The sequence below is a fragment of the Neopelma chrysocephalum genome, unplaced genomic scaffold (assembly GCF_003984885.1).
Source record: "Neopelma chrysocephalum unplaced genomic scaffold, ASM398488v2 Primary Assembly neopelma1_184903, whole genome shotgun sequence".
Lineage (NCBI taxonomy): Eukaryota > Metazoa > Chordata > Aves > Passeriformes > Pipridae > Neopelma > Neopelma chrysocephalum.
Window position 1 is genome coordinate 1 of NW_020938586.1, and position 25388 is coordinate 25388.

The window sequence follows — 25388 nt, forward strand, 5'->3', positions numbered from 1 at the left end:
AAACCTGGGATTTACTCAGAGCTGCTGCCTTTAACCTGCCTGCACTCGAACACAGGGCCAGGAGATAAACCCAGGAGGCAGAAAGGAGGGAAGCATCCTTCCCAACGCCACCCAAACCCCAGAGCTGTGCCAGAACCGGCAGCATAATCCTCTCAGCTCAGAGCAGGCACAAAGTTGTCAAATCCCACTCCCTCCCCAGCAAAATCCTGCCCGTCCCCACCTCTGCAACCCCACGTAATCATCTTTGCAGCTTCCAAATCTGGCTTTTTTTAAAGTAAGATGGACCGTCCTGAGAGGATACAAATTGTCACTGCAGGGTGAGGAATATTTGGAGTTTTTGTGGAAAAACCCCAGGCCAGAGCCAGCTCCTGCACACTGACACCCCCCCCCAGCCCTTCCCATAGGAAATGCCAGCTTTTTGAAGGGTTTCCAAGGGAAAAAAGCCTTGGATCCAAGGGAAAAAAGCCTTGGATCTGTCCCATCCCAGGGTCCTCTCTGTGTTTTGCACCCCTCCTGCTCCAGCACAGCCACAGCTCCTCGTGCTCTGTGTCTCCTCCTCCAGCCAAACCCAGGAATTTGGGGGAGAAAAGGGCATTTCCCTGCTCCGTGTGTCTCCCCCTGCAGCCAAACCCAGGAATTTGGGGGAGAAAAGGGCATTTCCCTGCTCCGTGTGTCTCCTCCTGCAGCCAAACCCAGGAATTTGGGGGAGAAAACGGCATTTCCCTGCTCCGTGTGTCTCCCCCTGCAGCCAAACCCAGGAATTTGGGGGAGAAAATGGCATTTCCCTGCGGGGTTTTGGCCCTGGTTGTCTCTGGTGGAGCTGCAGCTCCGGGTGTGTGTCAGGACTGAGCTGGGACAGGAACCTGCTGAGCTGCCAATGGGTTCCCTGCTCTCCTGGGGGTGGGAATGTCAATTCTCTGCCTCCCCCCAGATCAGTCTTGGCTTAAATCAACTTGAAACCAGTTTAAACTCCTCTGGAGGAAAAGCAGGGAAGAATGCCTGCTCGGGGTTTTGCTGTGATTTAGTGAAACCACCTTAAATCCGTGTTTATGCAGCCCCCGGTTCAATAAATCCCCGAGTTATTGCCCGTGTTTAGGAGTGATTTAAGTTGATTTACGGGGGATTCGAATTTGCAACAGTGTGGCCGGATGGGGAATTCGCACCCGGGTGAAAGGAATAAACAACTCCTGGAGCCTCCCAGACCCCCCCCCTCCCAAATCTGACCCTGCATGTGCTGGCTCCCGTTTCTCCCACAGGAAACACGGGATGCTGAGGCTACAAGGAGCTGCTCTGCAGCCCCCAGACTGTCCCCTCGGGGCCTTTTAACCCAGTTTAAACATCCTGTGTTTGAGCTGGGATAAAACCTCCTCACCAGAGCTCTCCTTTCACTGGTTTCTGTCTGTCCCGGTGAGAATAGCACAAATATTTCACCCTGCGCCGGGAGATCAGGGAATGCCAGAGCAGGTTGGGTTGGGAGGGACCTTAAAATCATCCCATTCCACCCCCTGCCGTGGGCAGGGACACCTTCCACTAGCCCAGGTTGCTCCAAGCTGGCCTTGGACACTTCCAGGGATCCAGGGACAGCCACAGCTTCTCTGGGAAGTCAGAGGTTGCCCCATCTCTGCTCAGCTCCGAGGGCTCCTGAACTGTGGCTGCCCTGGAGCAGAGACAAGGGGTGAGTCATGACTTCCCTAAAAATACTCCCTGGCATCCCTTCCCGGCTCCTGCCCTGCACAAACACCCCGTGACTGCCTCCAGTCACCCCACACCCTCCAGTCCTCACCCCAAACCACAGCAGGGCACCATTTTTCAGGGCAGGGGTCCCCCCTGGCAGCCCTGTGCCCGCTCCCCGTGGCAGGGGGGGCTCCCATATCCCAGCCCAGACCCCCCCAGGCTGCTGTTTGCTCATCCTCCCACCGAGGGAGGGACATCCCTGCAGGGCATGGGGTGCCCTGACCCCTGCCCAGCCTCTGCTGCTGCTCTGATCCCACCTCTGGGAGGTGGGAGCCGGGGCAGCACAGCCCTGGCGTGCTCTAAAAACCCCGTGGAGAACCATCTGGGGTCATTATGCAAAGAACCTGCTCCTTTATGGGGTTTGGGTGATGGTTTATGACAAAGGACCTGCTCCTTTATGGGGTTTGGGTGATGGTTTATGACACACGGGGCTGAACTGCAGAGCACATTCGGGTTTTATGGGAGCCCCCAACAGCCCGGGAAGGAGCAGCTGGGAAGAAATGATGCTGGGAGAATCCAAACCCAGGGGTCCTGTCCCTGTTTCTCTGCTGCAGTCATCCCACAGCGGGGGCTGAAGGGGCTCCTGGCAGCAGCAGCACCATTTTCTCATGACCTTTTAGGGTTTTTTGGTTTTTTTTATTTTGCTCCCACCCCACCCCAGCCCCAATCCCTGGGAGAGCAGAACAGGAGGCACTTCCCTGTCTTTATTTGTTGGGGGGAGGGGGGATATTCCCCAGGCCATGGCTCTCAGGAGGCTGGGGACCCCCTGAGCCACTCAGGGGGGTGCTGGTGGTGTCAGCCCAGCTGCCACAGTCCCCACTGGGCTGCAAATCCCCCCTTTTATTGTGGTAATTGCCAGCGCTGAAAATCAAATTACTGTGGGCAGAGATAAGGCCCAGGCCCAGCCCCACACTGGGGACAGAGGGATTTGGGGAGAGGGGGGATTTGGGGAGAGGGGGCTCTTTATCACAGGGATGCAGAGGAGACAGGGATGGGAAAAGCAAGGAGAACAGTTGGGGAGGGATTTGGGGGATTTTTCGCAGCCTGATTTGCTGGTGGGGAGAACAAAGAGGGTCTGACCAGTGCAGGGGAATAACCAGTTTTATTCTTGCCTTTGCAGGATGCCCAATATCCAAAGGGAAGACGGGAGACTCCCAGGTCTGCACTGTCCCAGTGCCGAGTGTGATGCTGCAGCCCCTCCTGGCTCAGCCTGTTCCCCACTTCCAGCAGCCCCAGGAGCTGCTGCCCTTTGCTCCCTCTCCTGGGAGTTCCTGGGCTTTGCCTGATCCCCTCCAATCCTCAGGGACCCACGGAAAGGGAGGTGGGAGGATGGAGGAGTCTCCATGGGATCCATCCCCTTTCCAAGCCCTCGGCGCAGCAGCTTTTCCCAAAAGCACCAACTTCTCCCAACAGCACCAACTTCTCCCAACAGCACCCAGGGGAGCATCTTGGCTGGATCAGAGGGAACCTTTGCCCTGGGAGGGAGCAGAGGGAGCCCCAGGAGCTTCGCCCTGCAGGGTGATGGAACCACATCTCCCCCCTCAGAGCTCCGGGATGAATTATTTACACCCCTCCAGCGCAGCAGCTCCGCTGAATTATTTAGGAGGATTTGGATCTGTGGGCCAATGGAGCAGAAACAAACTGAGCTGAGCAGCACATGGAGCAGTGCCAGGAGGACGCCAGGCCCCCTTCCCTCTCCTTTTTTTCCCCCTGGGAAGCAGCCTGTGCCACGCTGGGGGTGAGTCCCGGGAGCCAGGCGGGCACAAACTGCTTTTTCCAGCAGAGTATTTATTTTTTTTGCTGCCCAACTGGTTGCTGGCGTGTGCAGGGCTGGGAGACGAGCATTGCATAACTGGTGAGTAATGCTGAGGAGGAGGGGAGGGAAGGAGAGGGAGGGAAAGGCTGAGGGAGGGAAAACTTCTGCTCCCGAGCTCCCGGGTTCGGACGGCACAGGGGTCGGGATGTTCCAGCTGGGCTGAGATTCCTGCTCCTGACCCCAGGATGGGATCCCAGCTCACCCTCCCACCTTCAACCACTGAGGTGCCACCCATCAGCTCCCTCCAGGAAGCAGGAGCAGGGTTTGGAGCACAGAAGATAAAATATTGAGGGTCTGTGGGCGTGTTGCCTTTTGTCTGGAATGCCCCCAGGAGCCACATTTTCCAGCTTCTCTTCCCAGCCTCGAGGACCAGAAACTGTGTTTGCTCTCAGCACTCAGGGATGACACCAGGATGGGGCTTCAGAAGAATTCCTGGCTGTGTGAGACCTGGACTGGGCAAGGAAGGCTCTGTGGGGTGATGGGGTGTCCAGCCCACTGATCAACACCAGAACCACAGGAAACTCATCCCTGCTCCAGCTCCACGGGCTCAGGAAGCTGCTTTGGTTAACTCTGGACCAAACCTGGGGCTCTGGGGACGTGGTTTGGGGTTGTCCCTGTTTTGGCATCAATCAAAGGAAGAGGCCCAAGAGCTCATGAGGAGCTGAGACGTGCTCTTATCATCAGTTTTAATGGGAAAGGAACACACGAATCCCACAAGTGGAAGAGGAAATATCAATCTGCCTTTATAAGCCGGGCTGGGATATGATTTTCTCATGACCTTTTTGAGTTTTTTGGGTTTTTTTTTTTGCTGCCAAACTGGCTGGGATCGAAACCAAACCCACTGGCTGCTTCTCAGGGCCCCAGGAAAGGGAGCTGGGAGCAAAGTCTGGCCTTGAACTCACCAAGTGACACTCTGCTGCCGGGCTGGGAATGCCACATGGAGTTTACTTTTCAAGCTGTGGCTTCCCCATCCCTGGGAAGTGTCCAAGGCCGGGTTGGACAGGGTTCTGAGCAACCTGGGAGAGTGGAAGGTGGAATGAGATGATCTTTAAGGTCCCTTCTGACCCAAACCATTCTCTGGCTGTTGTATTTTGGATTTTACCCTACACAGTGTGCAGGGAGCACAGAGGAGCTGGCAAGGGTCGTGTCGAGGCCACATCCCTTCTCCTGGCCCTTAAACCCTGTCAGGGAGGAGGACACAGTTGGAGAGGATTATCTGAGTGGATTCTCCCCTCGGCCTCGACCAAAACAAGAATTAAGCCCCAGCCCTGGCTGGGACTGGCTTTGTGCAGCACAATGGGGACAATCTCAGGGATATCAGCTGGTGGCTTGGCCCCAGCGGGGCTGAGCCGGGTCATTAATATGCATCAAAGCCCATATGACACACAAACAGCCCCCAGCAGCACCAGCCAGGATCCTCCTGGCCCACACACACACGAGCTCCTCTCTCTCTGTCTCCCAGCTCAGGGAATCATGGAATGCTTTGGGTCGGAAGGGACCTCAGAGCCCACCCCGTGGGCAGGGACACCTTCCACTAGCCCAGGTTGCTCCAAGCCCTGTCCAGCCTGGCCTTGGACACTCCCAGGGTTGGGGCAGGCTGTTCCAGGTCCCTGCCAGTGCTTGTGGCTGCTCTGAACCCTGCAATCCCCCCGGGGAGCACACGAGTGTCCCTGTGGCTCCAACACGGCTGTGCCGGGGCAGATTCCCATCCTGGATTCCTTTGGAATCCACCTGCCCAGCAGAAAGGGTCCAACACCAAACACTCCTCCTGCTCCTCTGTATTCCAGCTCCAGATCCCCAGGCAACCCCCTTCGTGGCTTCATTTCCTCCTCCCAGCCTTGCCTCGCTCTTCCAATATCTCTTCATGGCTCTGTAGGGGAAAAAGTCATTAAATACACCTACTTCTTGCTTTTATCACTGATCTTATTATCTTGTAATTCCCCTCCCAGAGCAGTAAATTAGTGTGAACTAACTTCTATCCAATTTCAATGGATTTGTAAATAATCTGGTAGTAGTAAAAAAAAGAAAAAAAAATCCCGTTTTTGTCATTTCTGCTTATTCTTTATCCTAAAATATAAGGGAGAAGGGGCTTTTTTTTTCAATCTATCCATGCAAATCCACTTAGGGCTGTGTCCAGGATGACTGTGCTCAGTGATTAAGGAAGGCTGAAGTGGAAGGGATGAGGGACTGAGTCACTGCCCCACTACCTGTGCCCGTGCCCAGCAGCAGCCCGAGGTGCCAGACGTGGTGAGTGAGGTGGGTGAAGGTTCCTCTGCCCAAACCTCCTCCAGGGGAAACGAGTCACTGGTGCTTCACCCCCTGTTTGCAGCCAAAGTGCAAAAAAAAAGTGGATTGTTGTAAATTGGGGTGGTTTTTTTCAGTTGGATTTTGCTGGAGGGATTTTGAATCCTTGCTGGTGAAGGTGGGAGACAGGGCAGTGTTTGCAGGGGCAGCCCAGCCCCCAGCTCTGGGGGGATTCAAGCTGGAAGCACCACCAGGATTCAGGTGAGGATCTGCCTGAGCACCCCAGGATACACACAACAACCAGATCTCCACCAGGGTTCTTTGCTGTTCCTCTCCGGGGCTCCCTTGCCCTGGGAAAGCTTCCAGGTGACTGGGGAGGGTGAGGCAACACCCCCTCGCCAGACTCGTTTGCAGACGGGGCGAGTTGTGACACGAACACCGGGATGGAGGAGCCGGGGAGGACGAGTTTCAACCCGGGCACGAGGACAGGGGGGTGGGAATATCCCCCCCTTCAGCCTGGCAGGGACAGCCAAGGGACACAGCAGGGTCCCCCCTGCCACCCTGTGCCCCCTCCCTGTGATGGTTGAACTCCTGAGCTCCCGGCTGCAAACTCTGCCCCAAAGTCAAGAGGATTCCTGAAAAGCTGCAGATCCAACCTCTGGCCCATCTGGTACAAATAAAACTCCTTGGCTTGGCCGCCTTGTTTTGTTACAACTCAGCCATAGAAACACGAGGCTCCTGCGAGGCCCAAAATGAATCATAATTTCTGTGGGGTTTTTTTGTGCCTTTTCCCCTTGAGTGGAATCCTGCTCAACCATTCCTCCGTGCTCACGTGAATGTGCTTTCTCCTTCTCCTCCTCCTCCTTCTCCCTCTCCATCTCTCTTTCTTTCTCCTTCTCCCTCTCCCTCTCTCTTTCTCTTTCCCTCTCTCTCTCCTCCTCCTCCTCCCTCCCCATCTCCTCCCTCTCCTCTTTCTCCTTCTCCCTTTCTCTCTCCCTCTCTCCTTCCTCTCCTTCCCTTCAATTTTTCAGCTCCCAAAATAGCAAATTCCAGCTGACTTGCTTTCAAGGCAACGAGGCACCCGCGGGATTGTGGGAGCGCTGCTCAAATCAGCAAGAGAAACCAACGAAGCTGCCAGGAAACAATATTAAAAAAAGCAGGGGGGGTGGATCCCGTCTGCCGAGCGCCAGCTCCATAAATCAAAGCCCTCGCGGTTCGTGCCGAGCTCAAGCCTCGCTGCTCCCGGGGCTCCACCCCGGCAGAGCCGTCCCTGCTCCGTGTCAAACGCCCCGGCACCGGGAGCCGAGGGCTGGCATTCGGGTTGTGCCTCCTGCCCGTCCTTGGGGGGGCCAGCCGGGCTCCCAAAGCAAATCCCAGGCTGCTCTCCTCGAGCCGTGCCCCAAAGGCTGGCGACCACCACCCTGACCCCGTGGGGGCCCATCAGCTGAACATCAGAGACTGGTTTAGTGACGGTCCTCCCGTTCCTGGGGGTCCTGCTGGACCCCCGCGTTGCCGCAGGGGGTTTGCGTGTGCTCCCAGGATGATTTTGGGGAGGGAGCGGCTGCCACGCTCCTGCCAGACACGGGCTGCGCTGTGCCGGCTCCTGCTGGGGCTCCCATCCTTCCCGGCCCCGTTCCCTCCTGGCAGGAGCAGGCTCGGGGCTCAGGGGAGCTGCTGCCGGAGCGGGGGGGATCCCCCCTGGCCGCAAACCTGAGCGGGGGGATCCCCCCTGGCCGCATACCTGAGCGGGACACAGCCCCGCACACCTGAGCGGGACGCAGCGGGGCAAGTCCAGATGTGCTTCCAGCTGCCCACGGATTCCTGAGCGCTGCGTCAGCGCCCGGGGCGAGCTCGGCACAACCCGCCTCCTGCAGGGAGAGATTAGCGACCAGGTGAGGCGGAGGGAGGCGAACAGACCTCCCCCAGGGGCAGATGTGCGGGGAGGGAAGGGATGTGGGAACGCGGCCGCACCGCCAGCCTGGTTCCGGGGAGCACCGAGGGATGCGCCGGGCGCTGCTCCGTGCTTGGGAAAGTCGCGGCGTGTGGGGAAACCTGCTCGGGTTCCTCCTGATGCTGGAAAAATCACTCGTGCACGAGCAGGATGGGCCTTACCTGTGGACAGGCACAAAGTGCTTGGGCTACAAGAAGAGGGACCAGCCCGTGCCCTGAAGGGAGGGGATTCAGTAGGGATGTCCAGGGGTTTCCCTCGAGCATCCCTCGCACTGATCGGCACTCAGTGAGGCCTGGAGGGCTCAGGAGGCCGATCCGCCCCCCCCCCCGGTCTGCAATTCCCACAGCAATTCCCAACCCCACCGACTCCCTTCCCCGTGGTCAGAGGCCTTGGGAACGTGTCCTTATTTTTGCCGTGAGGACTAGTTGTGGCATGCGCCGGTCACACCCCGCTGCTCATCCCCAACTGGGCATAGTGGAGGCTCGGTTTCAAGTCCTCGCTCCGAATCAGGCAAAACAGGAACTTCAGCCCGGACCTTTCCCGGCCGGGCGGGCTCCCGGTGCCGGCTGCTTCCCCCCGGGCTCTCGGCTCTATTCCCCAAGCGCTTCCCAAAGCGCCAGACTCAATCCCAGTGCCGGGATAGTCCCAAATCCACCCGTATTCCCCCTTCTCCATCACCTCTCCCCTCTCTCCCTCAGCGTTTGCCCGCAGAGCGAGCGGCCAAACCCCCCCCTTTCCACCCCGCGGGACCGAGCGGGGCAGAGGCGGGGCTGGGGGCGGCCGGGGGCCGGCACACAAAGGCGGGGGCTGCACCGGGGCGGTCCCGGGGCTCGGGGCTCCATCCCAGGCTCCTCCTCCGCCGCCGCCGAGCCGGGGATGCTGCGGCCGGGCCGGCACCGGGAGCCCCGCGCAGCCCCGCGCCGCGCCCGGGACACGGCGGCCACCCGAGGTGGGCACGGGGGACACGCGGGGGACACCGGGGGAGGGGGGGCCGTGCCCGGGAGCTCCGGGCAGGGGGACAAAGTCGGGGGGGGGGGAGGCGGCGGCGAAGCGCTGCGGGACGTGCGGGGGAGCTCCGGGAAGAGGGATGGGGGTCCGGGAGGACCGGGGGGACCGGGAGGGGCTGAACTGCGCGGGGGGGGGACTCCTCGCACTGCCATCGGGGTGAACCCCCCACCCCGGGTGCCCCGCACCGCCCCTCTGCCGGGGACGGGGCGCGGGGCTCGGCCACGAAGGGTCGAGGGGGCGGCTGGACTCGCCCCCATCACCGGCTCTCGCATCCCCCCCCCTGCCCGGCCGGAGCCGCCCGCGGCTCCCCCGGGGCTCGGCTCTGGCTTTTCGCTTTCCCTCTGAAGTCTGGAAAACTTCTTTTTCGCACGGCAGCGAGAAAATTCTGCGTGTTCAGCACCTCGGTGGTGAGGGCTGCCTCGGGTTACAGCGTCCCCAAACTCCCCGGGAAGGGAAAGGAAAGGAGCGGATGCCTTTGGTTTGCTGTCATCAGCACGGAGCCATCCCGGCGGAGGGGCTGCGTGCCCGTGCAGGGATTATTTGCCGCGGGAGCCCGCGGGCGTGCGGGCAGCGCGGGGCGAAGGGAGGGGATAAGGCAGCGCAGGGGATGTGCCCGGCGTGGGCATCATCGGGCACCTCCGTGGGAAATGCCAGTTGCGCCTGGATGCGGCATCATCCAGGCACAGACAGGGATGGCTGGAGGGGGCTCAGCCTTCTCTGGGGTGCGCAGCGCTGGCTCTGGCGATGTCCCCTCGCCGTGCAGGGGCTGCGCCCTGGTTTCGCAGGCAGGTGAAGGCGTGGGCGGGGGTCGGTGCCGCGCAGAGCCCGCACAGCTCCCGGGGGTGCCCGCGCGGCTCCGGGAAAGCCGGGGATTAATCTCGCCCTTAAAAGCAGCGCTGGAGAGCTGCCACGGCTGTGGCAGGAGGCAGCTCCGGGCTGTCACTGCTCACCCCGCTGACGCTGCCCGGCGAATCCAGCGGGGACCAAGCGCGGGGACGGGTCCCGGGCTCGGCTCCTGCCCTTGCTCAGCCGGCTGAGGAGTGTCCGCCCTGCTGTCTGTCTGTCCAAACAGGCCAGACACCTGTCTGGGCTCTGCAGAGACCACCACGCTTTTTCTCGTGCTTCAGGGGTCTGCGGCCACAGCACAGGTCCCCAGGGGTGTGGCAGGAGGGTCCCACGCAAGTGAGACCAGCGGGCCCAGGACTGTGGGGGAGCCCTGACAGCTCCCATCCAGATATGCCCACACACCCCCTGCCTGGTACCACCCCGTCCCTGCTGCACATCCCTTTCCCCCCGGGCAGTTTGCATTTGCCTTCCCCTGTCCCGTCCTGCCACCACCCCCCTGGCCCCCGTGTCAGCTCCTTCCAGCAGTGCCAAGCCCTCCCTGGGCACCTCCTGCCCCGGCAGAGCAGCGCTGAGGGGGTTTCTCTCTCTCTGGTTCACAAGTGGGGCCTGTGACCTCCTTCCACGCGTGCCTCGCTGTGCTCGCAGGGACCAGCCCCTGACCCATTTTCCCAGGAAGGCCTGCGTTTCCATGGCTGTCCAAATTCCCTCCCCAGAGCCTGTTTTCCTCACTGGAGGCTGCGGCAAGTGGAATATGAGCCGGGGGAAGAAACTCCTCGTGAGCCTCCACTATCTCCCATCGCTCCAGACACTGATTAACCTCCCTTTGAAATCCCTGCCAGGGCAGAGCCCGTCCGGCTGCTCCTCGCCTGGTCCCAGCCTCCCACGCCAGCCTGGCTGTGCCCTGTCACACACCATCACACAGCACCCCCTCCGTGTGCCCAGCTCACCCCTACACCCCCTGCCAGGCTTCTCCGGGGGGCTGCAGAGCCCCTGCCCTCGCAATTAATCACCGGGGCCATTAATCGGCGGGACAAAGGGCTGGAAGCGCAAAACCCTCGGCGCGATCAGCCCTGGGGGGGGCAAATTCGTGGCAGCTGCCGAAGCGCCCTCGGGGATGCGAGCGCCGGCTCCGGGGATGCTCCGGGGATGCTCCGGGCTCCCTCGGAGCCCCCCGGCCGTGCCCGTGGCCCTCCCGCTGCCCTCGGCACCGCAAGGCTGCTAAATCGGGCTCGAGCCGCTCCCTCCCACCCGCCCCTTAGTCACTCTTCCCTGGCAGGCGGCGCTGGCAGCGGGTGGGAGGCGAAGGGATGCGAGACTCGGGCAAGGAAAAAACGAGAGCTCCGGGAAAGCCAAGCTCCTCTGCGAGCCACCGAGGCGGGCACAGGGATTTCCAGGGCAGGATTCCCGTGCCCAGGGTGTGCAGGGAAGACACCCCCCTCTCCAGGGTTTAGGCAGAAGGAGGGGGGGATGTCTGTGCTGGGCGCGGAGCAGGGATGGGGATGCTGCCCCAGCGAGCTGCTGCTCCCCCATCCCGCGCCTCCCTTGCTCTGCCGGTGTGTCCTCAGCCCTAAATCACTGTTTTCCCCCTCTCTGGGAGCCTCTGTTTTGCGGTGGGCAGGTCCAGTCATGCTCAGCGCAGGCTCAGGTGAGGCATGTGCAGCACGCAGGGGGTGGGCAGAGAGGCCACTCTGGGCGCAACAGGCAGCAAAACCCCGGATCGCCGACCTGCTCTTCCTTGAGACCACTGAAAACCAGCTCTGGCAGCGAGAGCTGAGCTCCAGGGTCCCTCCCGGGGACACTCAGTCACCCACGGACGGAGCTCAGTGCCTGTGGTACAAGGTGCTGCGTGGACAGGTGTGAAAACATAGTAGCACTGCGGCTATTCCGGGAAACTGCTGCTAAAACTGGTGCTAAAACTGGTGCTAGAACTGCTCCTAAAGCAGCCCAGGCTGGCAGAGGCAGGACCATGGCCCAGCACGGCTCCATAATGCAGGCATGAGTGCCATCCTTACCCTGCATCCTGAGCTGTGGGACTTTAATCCTCCAGCACTTCACCCTGACAGGAAACTTGGAGGCTTTTTTCCCCCCTAAGCCCTGACTTGTGTGTTTTTAAGTATTTCTTTCTCTTGGGAGGTCTTAAAATCCACCCCCCTGCCTCGTTTCCCTGGTGTTCCATGTTTGCCAGCTGCCCCTGGGTTTGCTGCTGTGGTTTTTTTCCCAGAAGATGTGGAGGTGGAAGGGGCAGGATGCAGAGAGGAGGGACAAGGGCAGGGAGGGCAGCAGTGAAGGCGCAAGGCAGGACCTCAGGGGACGGTTTCCATCGGGGATTAGTTAAAAATAGCCGGGAATGCACAAAGATCTGGCTCGCAGAGACTCTCCTGCACGGGAGTTGTTTGGAGAGGAGCCCCACCAGGAGCAGGAAGGCTCAGCTGGGTGAACAGTTCCCAAATCCTTCATGGGAAGCACTGAGTGTGCTCAGACGTGGCCACTGCCCGGGTTTGGGGAGGCAAATCCAGGGGCAGGGGCCGCACGAGCTGTGCTGGGGCTCCTGCAGAGCAAACACCAGCCCCTCGCTGGCTCCTCTCAGCAGCATTCCCAGCCTGTCCTCGCAGCCAGGAGTTCTCCCCCTGGGCTAAAAGATCTCCCTTTATCTCCCCGTGGCAGCGCAAGGCCTGTGAGGAAGCTGGCTCCCTCCAGCAGAGGGTAGCAATGCCTGTGCACGCTCCCAGATAAGAGGATTTTTAATGATTTACAGAAGAGCCTCATCCCCTGAGCCTCTGACTTGTGGAGGATGGAGCATCCCTCCCCACTGGGCACTGGCAGGGCTCAGCTCTGAGAGCTGCAGAGGAGCTTTCTGCCCTCTCCCTGGAAAAGCAAAAGCCTCCCAAACGTCCCTCCAGTGATCCCAGGAGCTGTTGCCATCGCTGTTCTCTCAGTTATTCCACGTTTCCTAGAGGCAGAGCCGTGGATTTGGCCACTTGCCTAAGCAAAGATAACCCTGTCAGAGGTTCTAGCTCAGGATGCCAGTTGGAAACAGCATTTAGATATTTAATTGCCCTTTTTTTTTTTCAGCCAGGACTGTCTCCACAGACCTGCTCCTCCGAAACCCGAGTGCCTGTGTTTAGCTTTTTTAAACAATTTAGTGATGTTTCTCTAAGCCAGTTAGGGATGATCTCCTTTAAAGGTTAATTGAATATTCCTTGCAACTTTGATGTACATTTCTCTGTTGAGAGAATTGCTCTATTTGGCAGCCAGGCATTAAAGGGGTGGTTTCCACCAACGGGCCAAGTCTGAAAAATAGAGGAGGAGGAAAATAGGAAGCGAGAACTGAATTTGCCTTGTTGGTTTTGGGTTTTTTTCCCCCTTCTGCTGCTGCTGCATTGAAGCAGAGCAGGGATAGGGAGGTAACAGCCTGGGAAACAAGAGAGGGAGCTGAAGGGTGAGGGGACAGCAGCAGCAGCAGATGCTTTTGCAGCAAGGACTGAGGTTGCAGAAGTTGCCTTTTCTCAGCCTCCACCTCACTGAGCATCAGGCAGGGGGTGAAAATACTCAAATTTAGACAAATCCACAGTGTAACTGGTACCACAAACAGGGAAGGGCAGCACAGAAATAATCACAGCTCAGGTTTGGAGCTCAGCTCTGTGAAGTCAAGCCTAGATTTGGCACAGAGGTTAGTTTGCTGGAAGGTCCTTAGCTCCTACCCCAGAGAAACTCTTCCTCTGATATTCCCAGTTTTCCTAAGGGTAAGGACAGAGACTGAGGGGTTTCAGCTGCTGCCAGGGCCAGTTATTTCCCCTCCTGTTTCTTAGACAGCCTCCAGCCTGTGATTTCAGGAATATGCCCCAGCCCAGCCCCTGGCTGCTCACGTCCTCACCTCCCTGGCCATCCCCAGAGCCAGGGAGAGCAGGGCTGGGCACCCTGGCAGGGCTCCTGGTGCCCCTGAACCCAGCAAGGCTGAGAGAAACCCGCTTTATGGTCCCCAGAGGCAGCAGGGAGGTACCAAAAGTGGCACCTGGGGGAGGTGAGGGAGCAGAGAGGGGACCCAGCTGGGCAGCCAGGGAAGGTGGGCTGGGCAGTGTGGCCACCAGGAGCATGGGGGGCAATGCCAGCCCTGCTCCTGGCTGCTTTTCAGCGGCCTGGGAGAGGGGGAGAGACAATAAAAAGCAGGAAGATTGCAAACAGAGCCCTGTCTCCATGGCAGCCTGCGGCACCGATGCTAAATTTTCCCTGAACGTGGAGAGGATGCTTTTCTCCCCTGCGTGTTCTTGGGGGGGTTTTGCAGCAGAAAAGGCCTTAGCCCAGGTGTTTCCTGGTGCCTGGGGAGGTTGGTGGCTTGTGGAAGGATCCCTTGGTGCTCCCATCTTGTCAGAACCTGGGAGAAACACTCTCTGCCCCTCGTTTCTCCCGTGATTAGAGGGACGGAGGAAGACACGTGCAGAGCCCGTGGAAGCAGCAGAGCTGGGAGGAGAAGTATTTAGGGCTCATCTCGAGTTACACCAAGTCCTGGCTATTTTTAGCCGTGCAGAACAAAGCCCTTCCATCAGCTGGACCCCGGGGGGAGGCACGGGGGGGACACCAAACCCAACACCAAACCCGACAGCACCGGGCGCGGAGCTGGGGCTGCACGGGCGGCAATCACAGAGCCCGGGAGGGGATGCACAGAGAGCCTTTGAGCTGCCCAAAGCCCCCCCCAAGCAGGCAGGGGTTTGTGGGTGCCCAGCCCTGGCAGATTGTGTGGTGCTGGGTGGGAGATGGATGCGCCAGGAGGGGCCCGGCGGCTCCGGGTGGAAGCCGAGCTCAGCTGTCGCCCACCCCGGCACCACCTGCCAGCCCCAGACGGCTCCCAAAATAACCCAACCCGGCCCCCTGCACCTGCTGCCTCGCAGGGATGGGACCTGCTGGGAGGTGTTGCCTCTCCCCCCCCCAAAAAAACCCCTCCCCTGTCAGCAGAGGGGTCCTGTGGGTGCTGTGGCTGTTCCCCCATGGATCTGATGGTGGATCTGATGGTTCCCGGAGTGGGAGGGGAGTGAATTCACCAGTGAGGAGGTGGTGGCCGTTCCCTGGTGATGGTGTCACCACCCAGGTGTGCCCGGCCAGACCCCGAACCTGCAAAAAGACAAAAAAGCAGGGGGGGAGCGGCATTTGTGAGCTCCCAATTAGCAGGGCTTTAATTGCAGTATTAGTTGCTCATTAGTGGGAAAAGCCAGATGCTGGGAGGAATTAGCTAAGCTGAAAAGATCTCTCTCTCCACCCCAGGAATATTTAACTATGTCTCATACAAGTGTTCCCTTTGTCCCCGGAGCATGACTGATATGACTTGTGTGGGTGCCGTTGAATCACTGATGAGCTCCAGAATCCCTGTGACAGGAGGCTGCTGGCAGGGCTGGGAATGAAACTGGGGAGGTCTGGGTGGCACAGGTAGGGTTTGGCATGTGGTGGGTGAAGGTTGGGAGCTGGAGGGCCCTGGAGTTAATTTAACCTGAAACAGAGGGGGAAAGCACTTGGGCTCTGGGCTGAGCAGGGAACGCCACAGGTAGGACTGAGGGTGACCTGCAGAAATGTGGGGTGTCAGGAGAGTAAAGAAGAGCTGCAGACTGAGCCAAGGTGGATATAACAGGGAGGAGCAGGCTCCTGGGATATTCCCACTGTTCCCTGCTGCTGCTGTGCCAGCGATGCCCGTGGGAACAGCCCCTGTCCGAGGTCAGACAGGAGCAGCAGGGGAGGGGCTGGGGGAAGGTCTGAAGCCCAGCTCCTCACAGCGCTTGGGTTTCCTTGCCCCTGGAGCTGTTTAACCCAAACTGCAGCTCTCTGGGCAGAGCTGAGGCCTTTCAGCTCCAGAAATCCCTCCTTGCTCCGTGCACAGACACGCTGGGCCGGCTCAGGAAGTGATGCTCACCCTGGACAGCCTCCAGTGGGCTGGGCAGGGAGCAGCAGCTTCCCAAACAGCCCGGCAGTGACACCATTGCAGCTCTGAGCGCTGGCTGGGCGGGCAGGTGGGAGCAGGAGGGGCAGGGGATGTTGTGTCCCCCGTCACCACACTGCTGGGTGACATTCCGAGCCTGAGGATCAGTTCAGGGAATCACAGAATGCCCTGAGCTGGAAGGGACTCAAAAGAGTCAGAGTCCAGCTCCTGGCCCTGCACTGACACCCCAAACCCTCCTGGAGCTCTGGCAGGTTTGGGGGGCCGTGCCCAAACCCTGGGGAGCCTGTTCAGTGCCCAGCCACCCTCTGGGGGAAGAACCTTTCCCAAATATCCAACCTGACCCTGCCCTGACACAGCTCCAGGCAGTGACACCTCCCCAGCCCAGCCTTGACTTCCCCACGGGCTGTAACTCCCCACAGGCTTCCAGGGCAAGCACCGGCTTCTCCTGGGAATAAACAGCTGCTGGCTGTGGTTGTGACCTTTCAGCCACCAGCAACAACATCTGTCTCACTTCTACATCCCTCTCAGGCTGTGGGACAGAAGGAATAATAATCCACCCCTCTTCCAGCCCGAGTGTTTGCTCAGAACAGCTGCCTGGGCAGAAACGCAGGTGTTGGGAGTCACAGGACTCTGCTGACACCAGTTTTCTGTGGGTTGAGCAATCGTCCCCCGGGCAGGGACAGGAGCCTCTCCCTGCTCGGCCATGTGGGGAGTGGTGGGAGCAGTAAGGAAGCAGGAACAGACCCTCAGAGCTCGCCCTGCCAACGTGATTCACTGTTAATTTGAGAAATTCCTCTCGTTCCAGGGCTGGCTTCCCCAAACACAGCTCGGGCCAGTCGCCTCAGTCCCACCTACATCCTCTCAGGGATGATTTCACCCTGCTCTCCCAGCAAAGCCACTTGTTGGCACATCCCTGGGCAGGAGCGGGGCCTCTGGATGGAAGGGAAGTGCCCGCAGCTCCTCCAAGCCCTTCCCAAAGCTGACTCTGGGTTCAGCGCTGATTCCTGGCTTTTCCAGCAGGAGAAAGGATGACCCAGATGCCTTTGACCTGAGCCACCCTCCTGCAGGAACCGGGTGCAAGGAGGCAGCGCTCGGTGCTGCCGACGGGCTTCCAAACGGAGGCAAATTGCCTTTTTTTCGCCTTTTTTTCCCATTGAGCGGTTGCGCCTTCGCCTGCAGGGCCTGCAGCAGGATGACCAGCTGCCAGGGCGCACTGGCAGGGCCTCGGCACGGTCCGCGCTGGCACGAAGCCCACCCGACCCCCTGCCAAAGGCAGCGGCGGCTCCTCTAACAAGCGCTCCAGGCGGGGGGTGTGAATTCTCTCGGTGTTCATTGAAACAACATTAAGTGTGATGGACTCCCGGGCTATTAGAGTGGATGTAACGCGTAATTGAGGCCGGTTTATTCTTCCCGTCGAGTGTCCCCCCTCCGCCCGCTGGCGGATCGGGGCGGAACACATGGTGCGGGCTTTGTGCTCCATTCACCGCCCGCCTGCCATCAAACCGAGCCCGATGAATGTCAATGAAGGACAGGGGACAATGGGCCGCAGTGAATGGGAGCCTTGTCGTGGGGCCCCGAGCCACAATTGAGCACCACGGGCTGGCGCCTGCCCGGGCAGGCTCTGAATTGCCCCCCATTAGCGCGGGGAGGGGGGGGACGATTACGGGGAGGGGGCAAGGTCGGCGCTCTCCAAGCCCTTATTGCTGCCATTTCTTTGCAGACAGAAATGAGCAGGTTTTGGAGAGCCCGGCTCCAGCTGGGCACGGGGAGGGCGGGCAGGAGCTGGAGCGGGGACGGGCAGATGCTCGCACAGCCCGGGCTGGACTCAAAGCACCGGTCGGATGCTCCGCGAGGCACGTGCAGGGTTTTTCACCACAGAAATGCCCACATTTCCCCCCCAGGGCCGCATTCCTGGTGCCTCAGAGCCCCGAATCGCGGCGTGAAACGGGGGCACATCACCTGGCAGCGATCGAGGGAAAGAGGAAAGAGGCTGATCCCGGAGCCGGGCTCCTGGCAGCTGCTCCCTGTGTTATCTGTGCATCTCCCAACAAACACCCAAATGTGTGGGAGCATCTGCACAGAAAGGATGAATAATAATTCGAGAGGGGAAAAGGAGTGGGCGAGAGATTGCAGGGAAGAAGGAAGCTTTGGCGTGTTCCGAGGGGGGGGAAGAACAGGATCAGCAGGGAGCGAAGTGACACCGCGAAGCTCGGGAGGAAACGAAGGCTCTTTTGCGAGGGGAATGTGGAGGGAAAGCTGCTGCCTGCGAAAACTCTGCAGGGGAGAGGGAAAAGCCTCGAAGAAAGCGTGCTGGGAAGGAGATAAGATTAAATTCCTGCAGCCCATTGAGGAAGGAGGCGACGGGGAAGGAGCTGCTCTCCCACGTGCAGGGAAGGCATGACTGGGATGATGAGATGCCATTCATTTTTTCCCCCCTCTTCCTGCACAGGCAGCAGTGGGAGCATCCACGTGCTCAGCCCCGATCCCGCGGGTTTAGCCCACACTACCTGAGTGTTTGTTGGGGGGGTCTGTCCCCCCCAGGAGCACCGCGGGACCCCCCCACACCTCCCCACTTCACCTGGGGGGCGGGTGACCTGCAGAGCTCCCCTCCCAGCCTGACTGTTGTGTGGTTCTGGGATTCAGGGGTTTTGTTCACAGCCCCTGAAGGGCCGCGGAGCACAGACACTGCTCGGGGGGTCCGGGTCGGTCCCCTCCCCACCGCGGCGCCGACAAAAGAGCCCGGAGGGGCTCGGGGCTCGTTTGCTGAGCGGGAGGGGAAGGCTCGTGTCTTTTCTGGCTTTCTGTCCGCGTTAATTGGTGACTGACGGGGCAAATCGCGGCTCAGGGTAATCACATTTACCGCCGAGAGCCCGGCGGGGCTGGGGCTGAGCCGGGGGGGGCTGCAGCGTTTGGCTTTGGGGACAGAGCCAGGCTGGCACGGTGACATTGCCACCGCAGTGCCCGGGCTGGGGCACCCCCTGTTTTCATTCCCTGCGCTCTCAGTATCACTTACTTTTCATTTTTTACCCCCAACCCCGTTTTACACTTCGCAGCAAAGCCCGACCCGACCCGACCCTGCCCGTTGCCAGGCTTGCAAACCCCTTAAAAATACACCTTTGCATCCACACAGCCAAACATACGTGTGTGCACGTAATGGCTGGGTTTGGGGTGGCTCAGCAGACTGATCTGGCTCCCTGAAGAGCCACAAGGTCACTGGCTGTGATGCAGGGAAGATGCCAATGTGAGGCTGAACAAGGAGGGGGACAAGTCTGGTCCCCCTTTTGGAGGTCCCCCAAAAGCTGGAGTGGGAGCCTGTGCTGCCTCCAGAGCCTTCCCCTTCCTGCCGACGTTGCCCATGAATTCCAACTCCTCCACGGCTTTCAAAGTGTTCATTTTTAAGTGGGAAGGGGGAAGGAGAAGAAAAAGACGGGCCCAACCCTCTCAGGCGTGTGTGGGAGGGCTGGGATTGATTGAAACACCTCCTGCCAAGAGGCTGGAAAGTCCCAGCTCTCCCTCCCTGCATTTCTCCCTTCTCCTGCAGGCACCCAAAAACCCAAGGGCACATCTGTCCGGGGGGACAGAGAGCCTGGAATCCCTGGAGCAGCAGCTCCACGCAGCCTGCAACCTCTGTTTTAAGGGATCAAACCTCCCTCCCACCACCTCTGCCATAGGTGCCTCTAAACACACCCGGGTGTAAAATACGTGCCCGGGTGTGTGTCAGCACACCAGGGCTGCTCCCTGGCACGGGTTGAGCCCTGCCTGGGGTTGCTGTCACCGCGGTTGGCAGCTCTGCTGCCTCCTGTGCCAATGATCCCCTCCCCTGAGGCGATTCCTGCCCCTCCCTGCCCACTCTGCCTCTTCCCCTGCACGAGTGAGGGAAGCCCAGAGTCGTTTATCACCTCTGACACATCAGCATCCCGGCAGCAGCTCAGCCCTCGGTTCTTACTCCTCCTAATCCCCCCAAAATGGATTTAGGGATTAGAGCGGGATCCTCTGTCTCTCCAGGACTTTCCTTTGACACTTAGTCAGTCTGGGGCCTCGGGGCACAGAGAAAAGGGAGCAGCTGAAGCTGAGGGATGGGCACAAGGTGGTTCTGCCCTGTTTTTGGGATGCAGAGGGGCTGGCACTGCAGCAGGGGTAAGGCAGGACACATCCAAGAGTGGGAAACACGCAGGAGTGACTGCCTGGAGCTGGAGGATGAGGACGCCCTGGCAACACCCCCTCCACCACCCAACCCTGTGCCACTGCCAGGGGACACTGTGAACCCCCAAGATTCCTGTTTGGGTGATGGGAGCTGGGCCTGGGGTAGCTCTGGAGAAGAGCTGGATCACACAGTGCCAACACTGGGAGCTCTGAGCTGTTCCAAAGGAGCAGAAATGTCTCCTCTCTGCTCATCCTGTGCATACAGCATTTAACTCATTTGGATTCCGTGCTTTCCCCCTTTCTCCCCCTGATTACCTGGATGGAGGGTGGATCTCCATTAGAGCCCTGGCTCTGGGAGCCAAGAGCCACAAAGGCCACCAGGAGCTGGGGGTTTATTTTCTATATCTTTTATCCCCCCAGCAGAGAGAGCCAGCACAGAGCCCCACATCCCTCTGACCCCTCCTCACAGCACTCAGCACACACACGAGGCCTCTCGTCCTCTGAAGTGTAATTAAGTGTAATTAAACCTCACAGCTTCCCTTTTCAGGCAGGTTAAGAGGGGCACTGAAAACTGGAGAATCAGGGGGCACAGGCTGGTGCAGGAGAGGGTTGTGACTGCGGCTGGTTGGCAGGAGATGGGATCCATCATGTGCAAAAAGCAGGAGCCCCAAGGGTGCTCATTGAAATTATGCCTCTTAGGCACCTAAAAATCACTACAAACCCCTTTTCCCCCTCTTGTCATTTTAGAGACTCCTGTAGAGAGCCCTCCTACTGTAACCTGCAGCTCCTGGCAAGCCCCCTGGGCACTGGGCAGGATGCCCCTGGCACTGGGCAGGATGCCCCTGGCCATTCAGGAATTGTGGCCTGGGGGACTCAGGCAACTCGTGGGAGGCTCCTGGAGCCATCCCCGGGCTTGGGGAAAAGCCTTGCTCTTCCCTGGGTGCCACCCTCCTTCCCACAGGGCTGGGAGTGGGGGGGATCAGCCTCAGCAAACATCCCTCTCCCTTCACACTCCCGAGGGGCAGCTGCTCCATTGGCACCCACTCCGGGCACACGGGGGGAGATGTGCACAGAGGTGCCCTTGGCACAAACCCTGTCAGCGCTGGGATGTGCCCAGCTGTGCCTGCCAGGTGTGCTTAGGGCAGAATTGTGGAATATCCTCAGCTGGAAGGGACCCACAAGGATCAGAGTCCAGTTCTGCACAAACACCCCAACAATCCCACCATGTGCTGAGAGCGTTGTCCAAACTCTCCTTGAGCTCTGGCGGGTTTGGGGGGGCTGTGACCAAACCCTGGGGAGCTTGTTCAGTGCCCAACCACCCTCTGGGGGAAGAACCTTTCCCTGAGATCCAGCCTGACCCTGCCCTGGCTCAGCTCCAGCCATTCCAGGGTCCTGTCCCTGCTCACAGGGAACCGAGATTGGAGCTGCCCCTGCTGAGCTCTGCCCTGGGCGTCCCCTCTCTCCCAAACCCCACCTTGTAGCATCACCCCCCGCTCCCTTGGCTGCTCCTGACCCCGCTGTCCGTGTGTCCCCAGACCCGGTGCCGGCTTTGCTATGAGCTCAGGCGGGCCCTGCCCCCTGGGACCAGCATGGGCAGCGTGAGCAGCCTGATCTCCGGGCACAGCCTGCACAGCAAGCACTGCCGCGCCTCCCACTACCGCCTCCGAAAGTCCTCCCACCTCAAGAAGCTCAACCGCTACTCGGACGGGCTGCTCCGCTTCGGCTTCTCCCAGGACTCCGGCCACAAGTCCGGCTCCAAGAGCAGCAAGAATGAGGACTTCTTCTACATCAAGGTCAGCCAGAAGTCCCACGGCTCCCACCGGGACTACACCTCCCTGGCCGGAGGGGAGCTGGGCCAGGCCGGCGGCAGCGGCATCAACTTCGGGACGCCCACGCCGCAGAAGCTGCTGCCCTTCCCCAGCCAGCTGGAAGTGGTTAGTGGGGGGGAAACGGCGGCCCTGGGAGCGGGGGGTGCCCCATTGCACCCCATCCATCCTCAGAGGGGGTGCAGGTCCCAGGGCAGGGCTGTCCTGGTTGTGGTCTGTGAGATTGGAGAAGGTGGTTTGCGGTGGGAAGCGGGAGGAGAGGGGCAGCAGGGAGGTGCTGGGGGTACTGTGCCACCCTCTGCTTTCGGGGACTGGGCTCAGCTACACGATCCAAAATCGTGCCATGTGATCCAAGGCACACAGACCCTTTAATTCCCAAACACACCCTGAGGCACTTTCACCCATCGGCGTCTTCCCGAGGGAGAGCGGAGCTGTCCCACCAGGGGGGTCTCATCCCTGGGGGCAGAGGGGGTGAGGGGGGGGACAGATGGCATTGTTTGGGTCTGTGCTGATGGTTTGGGTCTGTGCTGACGGTTTGGGTCTGTGCTGACGGGCTCTGCTCTCCCCCAGGGTGTGGACAAGCCTCCTGCCCGTCCCACCGCCTTCAAGCCGGTGCTGCCGCGCTCGGGGGCCATCCTGCACTCCTCCTCCCCCCCCGAGAGCGGGGGGCACCTCCCCCCGCCCCTGCACCCCCCGGAGAAAGCCAAGGAGCAGGAGCTGAAGCCCGTGCTGTGCTCGGGGGGTCTGTCTGACTCGGGCAGGAACTCCATGTCCAGCCTCCCCACCCACAGCACCAGCAGCAGTTACCAGCTCGACCCCCTCGTCACCCCCATGGGCCCCATGAGCCGCTTCGGGGGCTCTGCCCACAACATCCTGCAGTGTGCCATCATCCAGGACAGCAACATGATGAGCCTCAAGGCCATGTCCTTCTCCGACGGGGGCAACAAGATCCTGAACCCCGGCAAAGCCCCTCACCACCACCACGGAGCCGCGGAGAAAAGCGCCTGCGTCCGCTCGCCCATCTCCACCGACGAGTCCACCATCCAGGAGCTGGAGCAGAAGCTGCTGGAGAGGGAGGGGGAGCTGCAGGAGCTTCAGTCGAGCTTCGAGGAGAAGGAAATCAGCTCCTGCCAGGCCTACGAGGAGAAGCAGCGGCGCTGCAAGGAGGAGCTGGAGGGCCTCAAGCAGAAGTGCAACAGCAAACTCAAGCAAACCTCGCAGAAGACGCAGCGCACGCAGCAGGTCCTGCACCTCCAGGTGTTCCAGCTGCAGCAGGAGAAGCAGCAGCTCCGGGAGGAGCTGGAGAAACTCATGAAGGAGCAAAACCTGCTGGAGACCAAGCTGAGGTCCTACGAGAAGGAGAAGACCAGCTTCGCCCCGGCGCTGGAGGAGACCCAGTGGGAGGTGAGTGGCACCAGGGGCACCAAACCCGGGGCTGGGGGTGCCCAGAGCAAAGTGTGACTGAGGAATGGGGCAGCTTCAGCAGCAGCAGTAAATAGAGCCCTTCTCCACCTCTATTCCTGCCTCCCAGCAGCACCACGGGGGGTGCAGGGCTGTGGGATGTGGATGTTAAATCCAAGGAGTTCTGTGAGCTGTAATTGAGGCTCTCGCCGCCCCTCTTAACCCCTCAGCCCTTCCCATCATCCATGGGAACAGCCAGTGCATAAAAACACTCAGTCATTAAAACAACCTGGCATTTCCAGCCTCCAGCACAGGGTTTTCCAGCTGCCTGCCCCCAGAGGAGCAGTAAAGCTGCCTTCCCACGTGGAAATAGGAACTACTTGGACTCGCCTCGGGCATTTGTTAGAGAGCAGTAAAACCTTCCACTCTCTGCTTAAGCTTAATTTACTCACTCGTTGGGTATTGCTGAACAAAGAGCGTTAAACTGATGAAAATCCCAACGTTTATTAATAATCATTTTAAATATTAATTATAACTAATAATCATAATTAAATTCATTCTAAATCAAGATAAATAACTGCAGTTTGGGGTTTCCGCATGCTGAGCTCCAGCTAACTCAGGCTCTCCATCCCTGCCCACAGGTGTGCCAGAAATCCGGGGAGATCTCCCTGCTGAAGCAGCAGCTGAAGGAGTCCCAGACGGAGCTCAACACCAAGACCACCGAGATCCTCGGCCTGAAGGCGCAGCTGAAGGAGGTGAGGGCGAAGATGGAAGGGCTGGAGATGAAGACCCAGGAGCTGGAGGTGTCCCTGCGCACCAAGGCCATGGAGCTGGAGGTGTGCGAGAACGAGCTGCAGCGCAAGAAGAACGAGTCGGAGCTGCTGCGGGAGAAGGTGAACCTGCTGGAGCAGGAGATCCTGGACCTGCGCACGGAGCTCGCCGTCCTCAGGGAGCAGCTGAGCGAGGCCCGGGAGGGCTCCAGGCCCTGTGCCGGGCTGGAGGAGGCCCAAGCCCTGCAGGGAGAGGTGGAGAGGCTGCGGGCGGAGCTGGAGGCCGAGCGGGACAACAACGAGCAGATGACCTCCGGCTTCCAGCACGAGCGGCAGACGTGGAAGGAGGAGAAGGAGAAGGTGATCCACTACCAGAAGCAGCTGCAGCAGAGCTACCTGCACATGTACAAGAGGAACCAGAACCTGGAGAAGATGCTGCAGCAGCTGGCGGCGGGGGAGGACGGCAAGGAGCCCATCGAGCTGGAGATCCCCGGCGCCGACGTGCCCTACGAGGACATCATCGCCACCGAGATCTGAGCCTGCCCTGCCCTGCCCTCCCTGCAGCTCGGGGCAGGTGTCCCTCCCTTGGGGGGACACGCTGCCCGTGCCTTGTACAGTCCAGCTGAGCCATGTATTTACCTGGGGGGCTCCCGGCCCCGCTCCCTGCCCGCCCCGGTGCTCCCCGTTGCCTGTCGTGTTACAGAGGTGAACAAGCAACTCGTGCCAGTGGTGACATGCCAGCAGCTCCCCCCGCCCCGGCAGTGCCCCTTCTGCCCCTGGGAGGACTGAGGAGCCGGCGATGGGGTGGTCAGGGAACAGGAACTCAGCAGATTTAACTCCCGTCCATGCACAGCGCCCGAGGGGTGCTCTGCTCCAGGCTCGGAGGGATCAGGGCGCAGCTCCGGGGATTGGGGACACCAAAACTCCGGGGATCGGGGACACCACGGTCCTCCCCACCGCCTTTGAAGGGAATCAGCCACAGCACACGCCCAGCTCCCTGCAGGAAGCACCGACGCTGCTCTCACACCTCCTCACCCTTCTCCGTCAGTGCCAACCCCAGGGTGCTGTGGGACCACGGAGCCACCTCCTGCCACTGGCACAGCCACTGCTCCCACCCCCGGGCCGCTGCAGTGCCTCAGGAAGGACCCCCACCTGCACCCCATCACTGGGTTACAGCCAACACCCCCCGAAATCCCCTTTCACTGAAGGGCACAGCCCACCCTGCAGCCCCACTGCACATCCCTGGGTGAGCCGTGGCCAGCCCAGCACTCCCTGCTCTGATGGATGAGGACTCGGCGTCCCCCTTTCCCAGCTGCCAGGCAGCAGCTGGATTTCAGAGCCAGGAGAAGTGTCCCAGCCACAGTCTGACCAAGGAATCGGGGTTGTGTTCACCCCACAGCCCCCCACACTCGCTGCGACCGTCCCCTCCGGGACCCCCCGGCTGCCTTATCTCCTGCTGTGTCCTTACACCCACGGGATCCCACCAAGAGGAGCTGGTTAAAAGAAACCCCCCAAAAAACACCCCCACTTTCACTTTATTTTCCACCCCAGCTCTTAAAAATTTCCTCCTGCCACCAGCAAGTGGATAATGAGGCTCCACTGAAGGTCACCAGAGGTGACTCCCGTGTCCCCTGTGGCTCAGCACGGCCAGGAGGGAGGGAACCAGCCTGGATCCAGATTCCCAGGGTGGAGATCTCCAGCCAGGCCTCGTCTGTGCCAGTGCAAT

The 25388-nt window shown here is 60.0% G+C and overlaps 1 protein-coding gene across 1 annotated transcript; it reads left to right on the plus strand.

The window, feature by feature from the left end:
- The first annotated feature begins 21221 nt into the window (after positions 1-21221).
- LOC113962744 (leucine zipper putative tumor suppressor 1-like) lies at positions 21222-24550 on the plus strand. The gene is made up of 3 exons (XM_027673489.1): positions 21222-21599; positions 22062-22895; positions 23534-24550. The coding sequence occupies exons 1-3, from the start codon at positions 21255-21257 to the stop codon at positions 24197-24199; spliced, it is 1845 nt and encodes a 614-aa protein (XP_027529290.1). The 5' UTR covers positions 21222-21254; the 3' UTR covers positions 24200-24550.
- The last annotated feature ends 838 nt before the right edge of the window (positions 24551-25388 follow it).